General features: G+C 44.6%; 1 protein-coding gene across 2 annotated transcripts in view; it reads right to left on the bottom strand.

Moving 5' to 3' along the window:
* CAMK1 (calcium/calmodulin dependent protein kinase I) overlaps positions 1–16976 on the bottom strand; it is a 73824-nt gene that overhangs the window by 22647 nt on the left and 34201 nt on the right. For both annotated transcript variants that reach the window (XM_072128455.1, XM_072128454.1), the window contains exon 3: positions 1009–1140. In XM_072128455.1, coding sequence (XP_071984556.1) covers positions 1009–1140 — 132 coding nt within the window. The remainder of the gene's footprint in view (positions 1–1008; positions 1141–16976) is intronic.

Here is a 16976-nt window from a genome sequence, read left to right as displayed (position 1 = left end):
TGCTTATACACAGCAGCACTTCCCAGCAAGCAGAGCTGTAAACTGGACTTTAAATTAGTTCAGACTGAAGCTGAATGGAGTGTAAAGCAAGAGGGACCGTGCAAAACTGTAAAAAGGCAGGAAATGGATCTCCGACTAGAGTGGACTGCATCAGATCTGCTGTGTATGGAGCTCACGTGTAGCATTTACATTGTGTTCTGTGATTCTCATCAGCTGTGGGGAGCGGATTCCCAATAGAGGTCTATGGCACCAGGTCTATGGGTCGGGACGCTGTGTTTACGTACAACACAAAGCATTTACATTGAGTCTTGTGTTCACGCGGCCTAAATCATGAGGGGCAATCAGAACCTCTGACCAAATAGAAACTGGATTTTGGATTAGCTAAGATTCATGTGGAGCTGCATGTGAAGCAGGAGTGACAGTCATACACTCAGAAGGGCTTCAGCGTACAGCAAGGGGATAGATTGAGCCTCCGTTAAGACTAGAAATGTATCTTAGGCTAGTTCAGAATCAAGCAGAGCAGCAGGGACAGTAAGGCATGGAGGGGACTCAAGCAGAGCAGCATGAGGGACAGTATAAAGCAAGAGGGACAGTGTCAGTCTCTACAGGAAGACAGGAAAAAGATTTCTGACTACCTCAGACTTATTAGTTGCAGCCTCCCTCACCCCCATGGATCCCTTATGTACTGCCTTGTTTGCCCCATCCCCCCCCAGCAACTCTGGGCCCTTCGATTTAGCCCAGATATGCAATGTAAATGCTCAGTGCTTGCCCCAGCCCTGTATACACACATACTCTGCATAATATTCTGTAAGGGTCTGATGTGTGGTGCAGGGAGTATCCACCATCGCACAGCTCAGAGCAAGTTTTCTCCAGGATTCAGACCACAGCAGTCGTCATGTTGGGATGTAATCGGCGCTGACCCGTAGGCACCCACTCATGTCGTAGGACTGTCTTACAGGAAAATAACAGCTATAGTTCAGGCCACCGCGGAGAGGAGCCGCCACTTACTTCCTCAGCACTGCTATCTCGTTCTCGATGCTCGTCTCCTTCCCCTCCAGGGCTTTCTTGGGGATGCATTTTATTGCTACCAGTTTCTGGGTCTTCTTCTCCTCTGCTAGGACCACCTCCGAAAACGCCCCACTGTGGAAGACAGGAAGAGACAGGTCAATATACAGGCCCTGAGGTAACATCATAGCGCCCCACTGTGGAAGAGAGGTCAATATACAGACCCTAAGGTAACATCATAGCGCCCCTCTGTGGAAGAGAGGTCAATATACAGACCCCAAGGTAACATCATAGCGCCCCACTGTGGAGGAGAGGTCAATATACAGGCCCTGAGGTAACATCATAGCGCCCCACTGTGGAAGAGAGGTCAATATACAGACCCTAAGGTAACATCATAGCGCCCCTCTGTGGAGGAGAGGTCAATATACAGACCCTAAGGTAACATCATAGCGCCCCTCTGTGGAGGAGAGGTCAATATACAGGCCCTGAGGTAACATCATAGCGCCCCACTGTGGAAGAGAGGTCAATATACAGACCCTAAGGTAACATCATAGCGCCCCTCTGTGGAGGAGAGGTCAATATACAGGCCCTGAGGTAACATCATAGCGCCCCACTGTGGAAGAGAGGTCAATATACAGACCCTAAGGTAACATCATAGCGCCCCTCTGTGGAAGAGAGGTCAATATACAGACCCTAAGGTAACATCATAGCGCCCCTCTGTGGAAGAGAGGTCAATATACAGGCCCTGAGGAAACTTAATAGCGCTTCACTGTGGAAGAGAGGGTAATACAGGTCAATATACAGGCCCTAAGGTAACATCATAGTGCCCCACTATGGAAGAGAGAGGTCAATATACAGGCCCTAAGGTAACATCATAGCGCCCCACTATGGAAGAGAGAGGTCAATATACAGGCCCTAAGGTAACATCATAGCGCCCCACGATGGAAGAGAGGGGAGAGACAGGTCAATATACAGGCCCTGAGGAAACATCATAGCGCCCCAACTATGGAAGAGAGACAGGTCAATATCCAGACCTTAAGGGTGATGCCACATATGGCGTTTTGAAACCGTTTTTGGTCCGTTTTTAATTGCGCAAATTTGGAAAACATGTCAAAAACGGGTGCCTTTTCAAAAAACGCATGCGTTTTTTGAAAAGGCACACGTTTTTGACAGGTTCAGATTCCACATACTCACAGGAGTCACATTTGGTAAGGATCTTGGCATAATCTGTGCCAAATCTGACACCAATCCGCACCCTCTGCATGTGAATGGGATTTCTATAAACCCCAGAGGCTCCAATACCACCAAATGTATTTGCAGTTTTAACTGTAACTAGAAGATTGGCAAACGTTACATAATACAGATATAATAAACAGCGCTCACATATCAATTATTATGGCCTGTAAAGAATATAGCAATAACGAGCCATTGTCCCATATAACAAGCTAATTACCCAGGGCTGGAGACGGATGGAAGACGTTCTAATCCTACATCTGGAAATAGACGAGGGCCGAGCGCCAAACATCTATTCTATATTCATTTGCTCTGTGACACTGAGCAGCGCGGCCTCCCCAGACAGCGCATTCATCCTCCGCCGGGTACAGACGGCCATAATTATACGCTATTTGGATCAATGATGAGTGATGTCCTGCACCGGATGCAAGACACTTACTTTAGGGTGAATGGAAACCTTCTGGATCCAGCGGGGGATCTGTGACATATTGTAAAGGGCCTAATGATCCGAGTAAGCCGGGAAGATGAGGTCAGAGGAGGACAATGTGGTCACATAGGACACTGGAGAGAAGTTTCTGTTACTTTTTTATAGGAAGTTTTGGGATGAAAAGTTTTTAATGGAATTTGCGACAAAAACATTTTGACTAAGGTCACGTGGATCTCTCCGAGCCCTTTTCAGGTAAAGGGGAGTGGAACAGCAATTGTGTCTATAAGGCTACGTTCACATTTTGCGTTTGAACTAAGTAAACATGATATTTAGCATGATGTAAACAGTGCAAACACAATGTAACTGTAATGTTAACAGGCTGTAAATACAACGTTAACACAATATGAACGCAATGCAATCAGGCAAAGCTCCTGCCCTAAGTCTATGCATTGCGTTTTAAAAATGGGTTGTAGGGGGATGTTGCCTTTCTTCTAGAAATAGCGCCACTCTTGTCCATTGGCTGTGCCTGGTATTGCAGCTTAGTCTCATTTCATTCAGCAATGCATTATGAGGAACTCTTTAAAGGGGCTGGATGGAGCATAACTTGCAATGGGGTCCAACTACCCCAAATTAACTGCAGCTTACTGAGCATGTGCACAGTTACACCATTCATTTTCTATGGTGATGACACAGAGCAGGACCCCTTTTCCATATCGGCGGGGGTCCCAGCGGTCTTGATCTGCAATACCAGGTCCAACCAAGTGACTAGGGGGCGCCATTTCTATAAAGCAAGCATCTTCGCCAATCCTACTTTCCCTCTACCTTCCTGGCTCCTCACAAATTACAGTCTGGGTATTTTGGGTACAGTCAGCGGAGAAGTGTTCATTTTCACGGCTCACATTGGCCCTGCCGTCCCCATAGGAGGCATTTTCCCTGGTAACGAGGCAGCAGGGGCAGCGATCTCCTCATGTATATGGATAAGCCTCCCCTGGTGCTACCTTGATGCCAGCTCACTAGCGCTCTCCTGGGTCTCCCCATCTCCCCGGCTGCGCAGCAGACATCTCTATAATAAGAGCAGGCAGCTCTGACTACTGATCCATATGGTTAGGTCCAACGCTGCAGAGATTTTATTTATAGCCGTCTGCACCGTACAACTCCTCGTTGTGCAATATCCGAAGCTGAACTCGCTCGGCTAGAACGGCAGATAGTCAGGTGCAAGGCGCTTCTGCAGTTTTGTACTCATAGATTATCTTGGTTGCTATAAGCCATTACCCAGCTTTCATAGTCTCCTGAACGGCATATGCATTTCTTAAAGGGATTATTCCAAGATTTACTATTATCCACTGATAATATAATGATCAATGATTACCGATAACAAGTAGAGGGTCCTGTCTGCCACCAATGAATGGAGCTGGAGGTCAAGCATGCACCCTGTTGCTCCATTTATTCTCTATGGCACATATCGCCACACATAACGTATAAATCTTTTCCAATTTTTCCTAAATTGGACCCCCCCCAGCGATCTATCCACCATCCTGGAGACCCCTTGACTCTCTGTTCTATCAGATGGGAAAACTTTTTCAAAAGTTTTTTTTTTAATTCCGAAATTAAAAAAACAATATATACCGGATGTGAGAAGATCCCTTTAATATGGATACATTGTAACAAACCCTCAGAGCAGGAGATTGTCGCTTCTAATGCTCACAAAGAATTGTCTGGGCCAGATCAATCTAGTAAAAGATACTTAGTCTATCCGGGTTTACAGGCAAGAGTGGCTGAAAGCAGAGAAAAGTTGCAGAACTGTTCATTAGGAGCCTGATCTATAGGGAGCACATCCTATTCCCAGGCGTCTGCTCCTGTTATCCAGCGAAGGCCACAACAGAGCGATCACTATGATACCGCCATCCCAATGGAGGAGGCAGCGGCTACAGTATTGGAAAAATAACACTTATTAACCCCCCCCTTCCTGCGGTACATGACCCATGGCGGGAGACGCGTGATCCAAGAACAGAACCGTTCATGTGATAATAATAGATGAGATTTCCTGACAATAACAGATGCAGCGGAGTAGACTTTGCCCCCTGTGTTAAAGGGGTTACTGCAAGTGAGATGGGGTCCAACCTCTAGGAACCCCATCATCTGCAAGAAACCCGCTGGAATTGGGATAATTAGTGTGACTGACCCTTTAAAGTTTTGGTGCCGCTTCATTATGATAGATTTTAGAGAAAACTTGCAGCCCCATGTAAAGTATGGCTCGTTTCTTCAAAAGAACAGCGCCAGACTAGTCAACAGGTTGTGTGTGGTATTGCAGCCCATAGAAAGGAGTGCAGCTGTTGCTGGAGATTAGCCGCCATCTTTTCCTGGTTTTGCTCAGCCCCTTTAAAAAATTCCAGCTTTTAGATTATTCCACAACCATCTGGAATATCAGTGTAGCACTTGGTTGTAGAACTGACACGTAAAATGGGGCCGATTAGAAGAATCGCATTAAGCATACAGGTGCGCATATATGATACAGATATAACATAATGGGGCAGATTTACTTACCCGGTCCGTTCGCGATCCAACGGCGCGTTCTCTGCGGTGGATTCGGGTACGGCCGGGATTCACTAAGGTAGTTCCTCCGCCGTGCACCAGGTGGCGCTGCTGCGCTGAAAAGCATCGTTCCGCACTGGAATTCACCGAGCCGGACCAAGTTAAGGTAAGCGCGTCCCAAGCGACACTTTTTTTTTGTTTTAAATGTGGCGATTTTTCCGAATCCGTCGGGTTTTCGCTCGGCCGCGCCCCCCGATTTCTGTTGCGTGCATGCCAGCGCCGGTGCGCCAAAATCCGATCGCGTGCGCCAAAATCCCGGGGCAATACAGGGTAACACGTCAGGGAAACGCGAATCGGGCCCTTAGTAAATGACCCCCAATGTATATCTCACTATAATAGTATTGGCTTTAAGGATTTAGGACCCCTTACTTAAAGGGGCTGTCCACTTTAATTAATATTGTTTGTGTAATAAAAGGTTATAAAAGTTTCCAACATACTTCCTGTATTAATTCTTTGATGTTTTCTAGATCTCTATTTCCTGTCATTTTATAGAAAGCTTCATGGTTTACTCCCTGTGGATACAAATCTATGATGTCACAAAAGTGCACGGTTCGTTAAATCCCTGGTCATGTAATGTCACACAGGTGCACAGCTCATTATATCTGTGGTCATGTGATGTCACACAGGTGAACGGCCTGTTATATCCCTGGTCATGTGATATCACACAGGTGCAAAGCTCATTATATCCCTGGTCATGTCATGTCACACAGGTGCACAGCTCATTATATCGCTGGTCATGTGATGTCACACAGGTGCACGGCTCATTATATCGCTGGTCATGTGATGTCACACAGGTGCACGGCTCATTATATCCCTGGTCATGTGATGTCACAAAGGTGCACGGCCTGTTACATCCCTGGTCATGTGATGTCACAAAGGTGCACGGCCTGTTACATCCCTGGTCATGTGATGTCACACAGGTGCAAGCGGACAACACCTTAAAGATTTTCGGATTCCGGTTTGGATAAGGGTTAATGGCTGCCTTTATCAAGTTGTATCTCCTGTTTACTCCATTTTCCCGCTGCCTCTCCCCTCCGAGTACTGCCGGATTGGAAGACTGACAAAGCCATCTGCCTCCATGGAAACAGAGAATAATTCTCATTTATTTTTAGGAAAAGCATCAGAGTGATTCCAATGCATTTGAAGGCATCGCACAGCGGCAGAGATAGCCTGGAAGGCCCTAGTTACACATGCGTCACACCATCTAACAGAGGCTGTACTAATGAGCAGCTTAACCAAGGCAAAGCCAGGAGGTGTACAACATTCCACCGGAGACGCCAAAAAAGTTTAAAGACCCACAGACAGGAGCCAAAGTCTGCACAGGACGCTGGGGGAATGAAAAACATGGTGGCCAGAGATCGGTCTTACTAGGCCAGATTATGTGCCACCATATAGGGTTATCAGCTTACATGCCACCAAGGCCATAGCTCTATCGAAAAATGGGTGATGGTCATCATAGGCGGCATCTTGGTACATTTTGTAACTTGTAACTGAGCTTGCCTTGGATCCTTCCTGGCAGTGGCGTAAATTGACGCTGATGGGCCCCAGTGCATAATCTGTGCCAGGCCCCCTGACTATAATGTATGGTTCATAGTACTAGTCTACTCATATGGGAAAGTGACACCATATGGGCCCCCAAAGCCTCTTAGGCCCAGTTGCGACCGCATCCTCTGCAGCCCCTCACGTTACGCCCCTCCTTCCTGGTACTTGTGTCTGGTCTCTTATCATTTCCCCATTACCAATCGTTGACGACCACCATAGAAGTGCAGCTTCAGGGTTTGGTCCTATGATTTCACATTGTCATATCTCGGCATGAAAGCCGGTGCAGCTGCGCCAAAATCCCATCGCGTGCGACACAATCCCCTTCTAAATAGCTGTCACAGCGGCACAAATCCCAAAAATGTTGAAAATCCAACGAAAGTGCGATCCACGGACCCTTAGTCAATAAGCCCCAATATTGCTAGGGGCCCCAGTAATACCGTATCCACTCCAGTATAGCAGGAATCATGTGATTCTTCTATTAGAGTTGAATAAAATTTGTGGCACCCTATATCTAGGGGTTACGGTGGAACTACAAGTGAAATCATGCCATGTTTATATCTCAGATGAGGCCAAAAATAAAAGAGTAGGCCGACACCAAGCCTCTTGTAGTGTGAGGCCTTTAAGATGCATTTATCAGTAAGCAACGAGAGGTGGAAAGGGTTAATGCGATAAACGAGAGGGCGTGGAGAGGGGGTAGTCACAACGCGAAGAAGAATCTAATTATTACAATGTGCAATGGAATTTTCTTTCCCGATACCTGGTGTAATAAGCGCTATTGAAAGGGGTTGCTAGGCAACCGGCATGTTGTGCCGACACCGGGGTCTCGCTGGATGATGGCTGACCTGCAGAGGAGCCGGATCACGGGGCGGGAGATAAAAAGGAAAAAAAAATCACACAAAAACAGGACATTGAATAGATTCTAGATATAAAAGATGCAGAGATGCGGCGGCGGAGATTAGATCCTATAAAAAAAATCTGACAGAACTATAGGAGATATAAAGACACCAAACGCAACAATAGCAAAGGGACTAGACACCGATATCGGAAAAAAATTTGTATTTGTAATTTTTTTCTGTCAGAACAATAGTCGGGAGTTCCAAAATGTATATGATCTTTTTGATCGATTGCTCAGGGCTCATCAATTAAGGTCCAATGCAGTGATAGGACCTCCATTATTCAGACCTAATCAGTTGATTTACCACAAAAGTTTATCTTTTTAGGAATATCAAGAAATGGGGTGGGAGGTTTCCCCATATTTGGCATTTTACATCAGGATTGGTCAAGATTTGGATGATAATACAGACAATTGGGAAGGGTTCATGTACATTCACCTCAGAAATGGGCAATTTTCAGGTTTTCACCCAAGTTAAAGATATTGATTGCCTATCCTTGGGATAGGTCATGAATATCACTAAGCTGCAGGAGCCTGCTTTAGCCACTACACAGAGAATGGAGCTATACTTCCGCCTCAGTGTTTTGAGCTCTCTCTCACGGCTGCCGTGAGCAGTTTTGAGTCTCCATCCCTCATTGATCAATATCAATCATCTCCTCTCCAACATTGAAAAACCCTTTAAATGTGGTTTTTACAACATAAGTGTTAGGGAATAAGCCTTAGGCTCCGGTCACACGTGGCATTTTGAACCCGTTTTTGGTCTGTTTTTAAGCAGTCCGTCAAAAAACTCATGCGTTTTTTTGAAAACGCTTCAGTTTTTAACAAGTTTTAATTAAGATAATTGGTAAAACCTGTCAAAAACTGATGCGTTTTCAAAAGCGCATGTGGACGGACCCTTGAAGGAGCCTAGTGTATGGTTGACCGTGTAACAGAAGGGCCAGGTCTGTCATGCGGGACCCTCCAGGTACCAGACACAGCATCAAAACCATGAAAATTTATTAAACTTAAATAACGTTTGAGATTTTGAAGGTATAAATTTGACAGACGAGGCTTCTATCCCACTGTCCTTAAACTGGAAAATGCGGACATTATCACGCTGCGTCTTTCGAAAAATATTCCAGGAATTTTTCGGGATGCCGAAATCTAAATATAAAGTTGTCTCTTGGGAGGTTGTGGCCCCTGTCGACCTGCTCTTCCCCTACACCTTGGGTCTTGTCACGTGAGCATATGATAAGGAGGCTTCTGCGGCGATAGCGCCTCTTCACTGAAGTTGCGATGGAGGTGATGACTGCCCGCTATTCCAAAGTATAACGTAATCACGCTACAGCTAGAGCTTCTCTGTCCCCGATTACCGAGCTACTTCAGCTCAGTCTTAAAATCTAATCGCGGTCTGGCAACCAAAACAGGCGAAATGTGGACATGGTAAACAATGGCGCCTCAGAATAGTTGCTGGGGCTGTCAAAGAGTCCCTCTCGAAGAAGAACATGAGAAAACTCCTTTTTAAAATCTGACTGACAGAATTTGTAGGCCCCAAGCCTGTGGCTGCACTACTAAGAATACCTTATAATTTCAGTTTTGACAGAAATTTATGTTAAAAAGTGTTAACTATACTATGTTTGAGGATTTGGATCGATGACTTCTTCACTCTATGAAATTATATAGGACTATGAGGCCAACAGACTCTCCAAGTACTACAGACTCAGGCTTTGGGCCTACAACTTCACATGGTCAGATCTCAGCACAGCATTAAGATATTAAAGAACAGTTTTCGCAGTTTTATGCAGTGTCAAGTGGCCATTTTTACTTTAGAAGTAAGAAAAGTCTGGTCCGCCGTACCCTTATCTAGTCTGAAATCCTCGTAACGGTAGAATACGCCAGCGTTCAGTCATACAGATGGTATGATAGATACAAACGCGACGTGAAGACGGCGTCTGCCTCCTCCAGCTCACAATGTGCACGGAGGAGAATGCGCGTCTGGATAAGAGTCCTTAATGAGGTGTTGAGACGTCTATTTATTCAGAGGGTGCACAGTGTGTTCATACCGCGCTTTTTGGCAAGCGAAATCGTGGGCAAAGTATAAATATTTTTAATCACTTTCTCAATGTATTCTGAAGTCATTTCAATCATCGGCAGTGAACATGTGGTACGACAAGCAAAATACGCCGGTAAATGATGATACAAAGTTTGCCTTGGCGCATCCTATGTCCCGATATAACTCGGGAGGCGGGCAGGATATTTTTGGCATTCCTAGGTTGGCACATAAAAAAGAATTTCTGCAGGAATATTCATCATTCATGTTACTTTTCATAGGATACAGCAAGGGACGTAATGCCCCTTATACACAGCCTACAATGGGGCCCCCACGAAGACTTAATTTGTAGCTACGGGGCCCCAATACAAAACCTGTACCAGACTCCCCAAAATAATGTAGTATTTAAAGTACTGTACAGGCAGTCCCCGGGTTAGATACAAGATAGGTCCCGAAGGTTCGTTCTTAAGTTGAATTTGTATTCAAGTCGAAACTGTATATTTTATAACTTTAGTTCAAGGCAAATTTTTTTTTTGCCCCAGTGACAATTGGAGTTTCACATTTTTTTGCTATAATGGGACCAAGGATTATCTATAAAGCTTCATTGCAGACACCTAACAGCTGATTATTGCACCCTGGGACCATAGTAAAGCATCCAGAGAGCTTCACCAGAGGTCACAATGGGCAAAGGGGTCCATCTTTAAGTAGGGGTCGTTTGTAAGTTGGGTGTCCTTAAGTAGGGGATCGCCTGTACTGGTCTCTTTGTAAGGGGAAGAAACCCCTTATTCTCCCTTAAAGATCCTGGGTCTCATGTGACTGTACCCTTTGCGCCCAAGGGCCCATATGGACTATTTAGAACACTGCCAGTTCTATGGGCACTGTTTCAGACCCAGAAAACCCAGTCCTAATTATTTATAGTCATATAGATTAACAAAGGAGAGGATAGACTGGTTACAAAAAGTGTCCCCTAGTTTTGGAAGGACCAGCATGTCTGTGCATAATCTGGTCACACCTTTAATGTTCACAGGTACCATGTAATGCACTTTATCACCAGTGGTGGTGCTGTAGGGATACTGAATACTTGGGGTTTTCCTATAGTGTACAGCAGATGGCTAACGGGCTAGACTACTATATAATGTGTGTGGTGGGGTTCCCCAACTCTCCAGCTACAGATGAAATTCGGGGTAAGACAGATCCGGTCCAACCAGTTGTTCTTAAGGGAGATGATGATCCATGGACAAAGGACTTTAAACCCGATGTGAACACAACATTCCGACATATTAATGGGAACAGAAAGTTCTAGGCAGAAGAGAAACTAAATCATAACACAATCACGTACGGACATCACTAATGCAAAAAACTTCCCAGAAACTTTACATAATGTACAACGTGGCCCCGGACCACGACCACAAAGTCTTCACAGTCACCCCCTCCCTCCCATTATCTGTACCCTGATCTGTATCCTGGCACATATACAAAATTGAAGGGGGTGCCCATAGTCCAGGATAGTGCAGTCCTCACACTGCTGTGCTCTTAGGTCAGAGGAAAGGAAAATGGAATGCGGAGAGCTAAGTGGCACAAGTGGGGCGTGTCCTCACACTGCTGTGCTTTTGGATCTCTACAACCAGTGTTAGGTATTGTCCATGGAGAAATGTAGAATTATGCCTTTTTGTATGTTGTTAGTAGCAGCAGGACTGTGATATATGGATATATATTCCGGAATTGGAGTTTGTCCAAGGGCACTGGGGCCATGTCCTCACACTGCTGTGGTCGGACGCTCTGCTTTGAAGTGCACCTATAATCTAAAAATCTATATTTCACAGTCCTGCTGCTACTAACAACATACAAAAAGGCATAATTCTACATTTCTCCATGGACAATACCTGCCTTTTTGTATGTTGTTAGTAGCAGCAGGACTGTGAAACATAGATTTTTAGATTATAGGTGCACTTCAAAGCAGAGCGCCCGACCACAGCAGTGTGAGGACATGCCCTCAGTGCCCTTGGACAAACTCCAATCCCGGAATATATATCCATATATTTCACAGTCCTGCTGCTACTAACAAATATATTGTAACAGCTGTACAGGTTTTGCTAAACATATGTATAGTATTATAAGGCCTTGAAGAGTTCCTAAAGTTTTTGGGGCATTTACCCATCACACACTGTGGGAACCCATTAGTCTTTGGATAAACACTAGTCCGGAAAGCGGGACACTGGAGAAGTCGATCTTGAAAACCACAAGTATTTAGTTACGGAGATGAAAGGGAAACTCTAGAAGACAGCATGTAATAGGATAAAATAGCCTCTCCACAGATAACCTCACTTCCTCCATCAGCGGTAAAAGCAGAAGCAAAAATATGAAGAATCAGAATCAGCTGATTTCCCCGATATCACATATCTGTCATGAGAAAAAGGACAGATCACACGGGTTAACTCTTTACACTACTCTGAGCAGACACCAAAAAAACTGTGAAAAAAGGTCACTTGTGGTGGCTTTCTTCTAAAAAAACAGCGCCACCCTTGTTCTAAGGTTGCACATGGTATTGCAGCTCGGCCTCATTCACTCCTATCAACCGGCGCTCCCTCATCCCCTTTTACCATTAAGAATTTCTGAAGAAATCGTAGAATCAACACAGTTAAGCCTCACGTCTCGATACAATCTACTTGACAGAACGTTCCACCGCGAGAAGATAACCCTGAGATGATATCAGTTCTCTGCAATTTACTCTTTAAGGGTGAAAAAACATGAGATGTCAAGATGTAACTCATGAAGAAAACATAGTACATTTGTAAAGTAAAGCTTCACATCATTCCCAGCAGCTTTACCAGGCTCCTACTGACATTGAGCAGACGTAGTCTTCAGCCCAATGTTACAAGCTACCTAACTGTAAATAGATGCCAAGAACATGATAAGTAGGGCCTAGTGTCTCCTTGTACAGGACCTGCCGTAAGTGGGAGTGGTGGTGTAACATCTTTGTGGCCGATACGTTCAGTAGCCCCCCCCCCCCCCTCGGGCCTATACATGTAGTGATAGTATACGAGCTGGGTCATGTTTATTCCTGGTCCGGCTCACAGATTCTTCCCTTTAATGACATTTCTGTTCGCTGTCCCAACATGTTCCAGAAGAAAAAGAGATAGGGTGGAGTAGACAATTATGCTCCAGGGCTTGTAGGGTGGGACCTCCATAGACATCCATGGAAATTCATTTTTTCCATCTATTTATGCTTTTATTTAGTCTTAAATGAGTAGCGCTAAGCCTAAAAACCATTACATTTAGAAAAAATCTAATTAAAACTATTGAGTTATTGTATGACATTCAGCCAAGACCAGAAAAGACATTGATGTCCTCAAGAGTAGGACATTTGTATGAAGGTAGTCAGGTTTTGGCATCTGGCATGGCCATAACAAGCGTTGAGACCATCATAGAGGAAGGTGGTGGAAGTAGAACTCCGTTTCCGGCGTTGGGTAACGGCAGCTCCATTCTCCAGATGTTGGTGGGGCAGTTAGGGTGAACAGCTGATCAGTGGAAGTATTGAGGGGGGTTCTTATGATTGATCATCAATATCAACTCTAACTTGGAATAACCCTCGAAGATAGCCAACAGCTGGTCCACCTAGAACCACCAAGCACAAGTACGAATGGTTGAACATGTGCCAGTCCAAGAGGGGAGGAAGTCATTGCCAGATGCCTCTGGTGGGGACTTATTTATTGAGCAGTTGAAATCCATCTGGCCGGATCCTTCTCCATTCGACCATTCTCCAAGAGTTGGGATATTTCCATAACATTTGCCACCAAAATCATCATGAGTGGCCAACAGTTCTATCACCTTCATCATGAGTGGCCAACAGTTCTATCACCTTCATCATGAGTGGCCAACAGTTCTATCACCTTCATCATGGGTGGCCAACAGTTCTATCACCTTTACCAAACCCAACTCTCCATTCTCTAGTAGGTATTGTTCCACCGATTTGGAATCTTCTCAAGCCCCCACCATTTCCTAATTATCAAGGTCATATTTTTGTCTCCCAGATGCAATATACTTCAAAGACAACCCAATTGACAGCAGAGAGACATATGGGTGGTCCCAATACTGATTACTCTGGTATGGTGAAGGCTACCAAGAAAATTCCAACTAAGCCAGAATGAGTTGAGAGGTTCCTACTTTAGGAAGCAAAAAGTTTGAGATTATGGAGGTGGTGAAAGGTCCTTTCTGATAAATCTGTTGTCTTCGACTACACTACAGGTCTTCAGAAAACAGCCTTGAATAAAAATGAGTAGATGTCCTTACCCTTTAAACAGGACAAAAAGCACCAAATCATGTTTGCATGACTTACGCTGGGTTCTCGGTCTTCCTGCCCCGCTCCAAAAATAATTCTAATAGGTTAATTTGACTTACTATGAATGAGCGATAAGGAAATTAGATTGTCAGAGGGGGAAGGGGACTGGTTTAAACATATCCTGGGCTGCGGAACATGCTCCCGCTTTACATAAATTGGTCAATTTGCCAGAAGCAGGTCAGAAGATTTAGGGTGAGCAAAAGAAATTTACATAACTTTTATATCATATATTTTATTTTTTAAATTATAGAGGACAAATTGAGCCCCTAAAGCATAACCGGTTAAAGAAGAGTCTACAGCCTGTTTGCATTGCAATCATGTAAAAGTGGGTGAAGAAAAAACCAAAAAAAAAACAAAAAAAAACCACACAAATTCCAGAAATAGCAGAAATGTCAGACTTCTGAATAATGATCGAGCTACACACACAGAGATCCAAGAAGTACAAATGGTTTCCTCAGAATGCGTGACCTCCCACTTGAAAGAGTGGTGTCTCCGGGGGCGGCTCAGCCATCCAATAAATGTTCTACAAGGTTTCAGAAGGTCTCCTAATCTCGAAGATTCTCAAAAATATTCTAAAAAGAAGGTCTCTTCTACACTGTGGTTTCTAATAGCCATCAAAAAGTTTCCTCAATGCATCTGTGGTGGAAGACCTGAAACCATAATCCAACCACAGTGAAGATTTGAAGGACCACATCATACATCTAAGGTAGCCTGGTCAACACAGACTCCAGACCAAGAAGAAGGTTTTTACGTTTGGGTCTGGCCTTTTTATGAACATTTCCATCAATCTTTTTGACCCTCATTTCTCCAGATATACCGTAGTTGTCAAGACTGTATCTTAGGGTCTAGACTGGTCTTAAAATGGCCAATTCATTTTAGAACTACCAACAAACGTTCCTTCACCAAACGTTGTTTCTTGGTTGAGTAAGCCACAGCTAGACTTCTCTAACATAGCTTTAGCAAAATGTTTCGGTATGTTGAGATCCAACATTCCGATTTATCTTTCCTCCGACATCCACCATTGAACATGACTATCGATGCAAGATGGTTGGCCGGTCCTTCCAAGATCTCAAAGTTCATATTATGGTGCAAGGATGGAACTGATTCGGCAGGAGGCTCCTGGAGACAACTCTTATGTCCATCATCTGTATAGACAATGTGAACAACCAGGAAGCTGATGACTACCTGATACAAGGAGTCCACCAGATTGTGGAGATGGTTGGACAATTCTTGGTGCACAGGATCTCACCATTATTATGAACTTGCAAAAACACATTGGCCAGGACAATATCAGTATCCATGAAACAAGGCCGTGAGTCTTAATGAAGCTTCATATATGGTCGGCAGCACCGTACAAAACATCATTATGAAGGTCCTGCTTTTTGTAAACAGGAGGCGAAGAAACCAGAACCCGTTCATTAAGGGCGACATCTCAGGAACATCTGAAGATAATCTTATATCACAGACGTAAACAATTTCTATAGATCACGCAAAGCCATTCATTAACGGGATATGTGATCTGACAGCCCAGAAGATCCAATTAATGAAGGGAACCCCGACCAGATGCCAAAGAACGATTACAAATATCCGGGAACCTAAAAAGATGGGTAGAGCTGGATAGGACTGGAGATTAGACCGTTACATCCATGTCATGTGATTAATGATGATCCAATGTATATGGGGTTTCCCAACTCTTCTGAGGGGTCATATTCCTTGTTGCTATAAAACATACTGCAGAAGTGTTTGGTTAGCTGGCAGCTTTAAGTTTTAAAGTGACAGGTTTCGATACTATGCCAATTTTAAGAATGCCTTTGTCAGCATTCTGAATTATTTCAGTACTTTATATAAGTTTAATTCACATTACCTGGCTCCCTGCCAGTAGCATGTTGTGAGTCCCAGGGGAATGGGCAGCTGCATCCTGTGTATTCTCCCTCTACTCAACACCACCCCCCTCCCCTGCCTGCTGTACAGGACAGGAAGTGGGAGAGGGAGCTGCATGATAGTGATCGGAAGTATGGCTCTTCATAGTGAGACGAATCATTAGGCTCTGTTCACTATAAAGATCCGGCTCTTCTGCCTCCTGAATGGCTCCCTATGTAATTACACCCATCCTCACTCCACTTTTAACACAAAATTTTCAGGTTACAATGAGTGTGGCCCAAAAATAAGTGAACTGTTGGCTCTCTGCTATTAGCCAACTCTCATTGTTCACCATAGAGAACCGGCTTTCAGAGTGTGGAGGAGAGAAGACTGAAACAGGCACACACAGGTTGCAGCTGCTCCCTCCCCAGGACTCACACCACACTGCTGGCAGGGAGCCAGGTAATATTAAATAAACTTTCATAAACTACTGAAATTTTTCAAAATGCTGACAAAGACATTTTTAAAATCAGGGTAGGCTTATTATTTTAGTTTCTATCTTAACGTGCTTTACTCACATTAGTAAACGTCTGAATTTTTCTATAATGTCTAATGTGACCCGATGCGTTTCTGAGTGAGATAGGATTAACACATTGCTATCTCACCCCATGTGCTCCCCCCCTTCACTACAGGTCAGTGCACCTTTATAAAGTCCCATATGATCCTGCTTTGAAGAAGCTTCTCCTCTACGTTCTGTGTGCAGTGTATGGGAGACATCCTAGCAGCCAGTCTCCAGCCTCCGGCTCTGAGACACCTGAGAATTACAGACAGAGGCTACAGAGGGGAAAACTGCTACACACTGCAGGATACAGGTCATATAATGTACAATGTGGTTCTGATGATGGTTCTGAGTAAGTGAGAGAAGTGTGTAGTAGATTATCCCCTCTGTGTGCAGTGTATGGGAGACATCCTAGCAGCCAGTCTCCAGCCTCCAGCTCTGAGACACCTGAGAATTACAGACAGAGGCTACAGAGGGGAAAACTGCTACACACTGCAG

Source organism: Engystomops pustulosus, chromosome 10, assembly GCF_040894005.1.
Source record: "Engystomops pustulosus chromosome 10, aEngPut4.maternal, whole genome shotgun sequence".
Classification (NCBI taxonomy): domain Eukaryota; kingdom Metazoa; phylum Chordata; class Amphibia; order Anura; family Leptodactylidae; genus Engystomops; species Engystomops pustulosus.
Note: the sequence above shows the minus strand (reverse complement) of the source record. Positions and strands in the feature narration are given on the sequence as shown.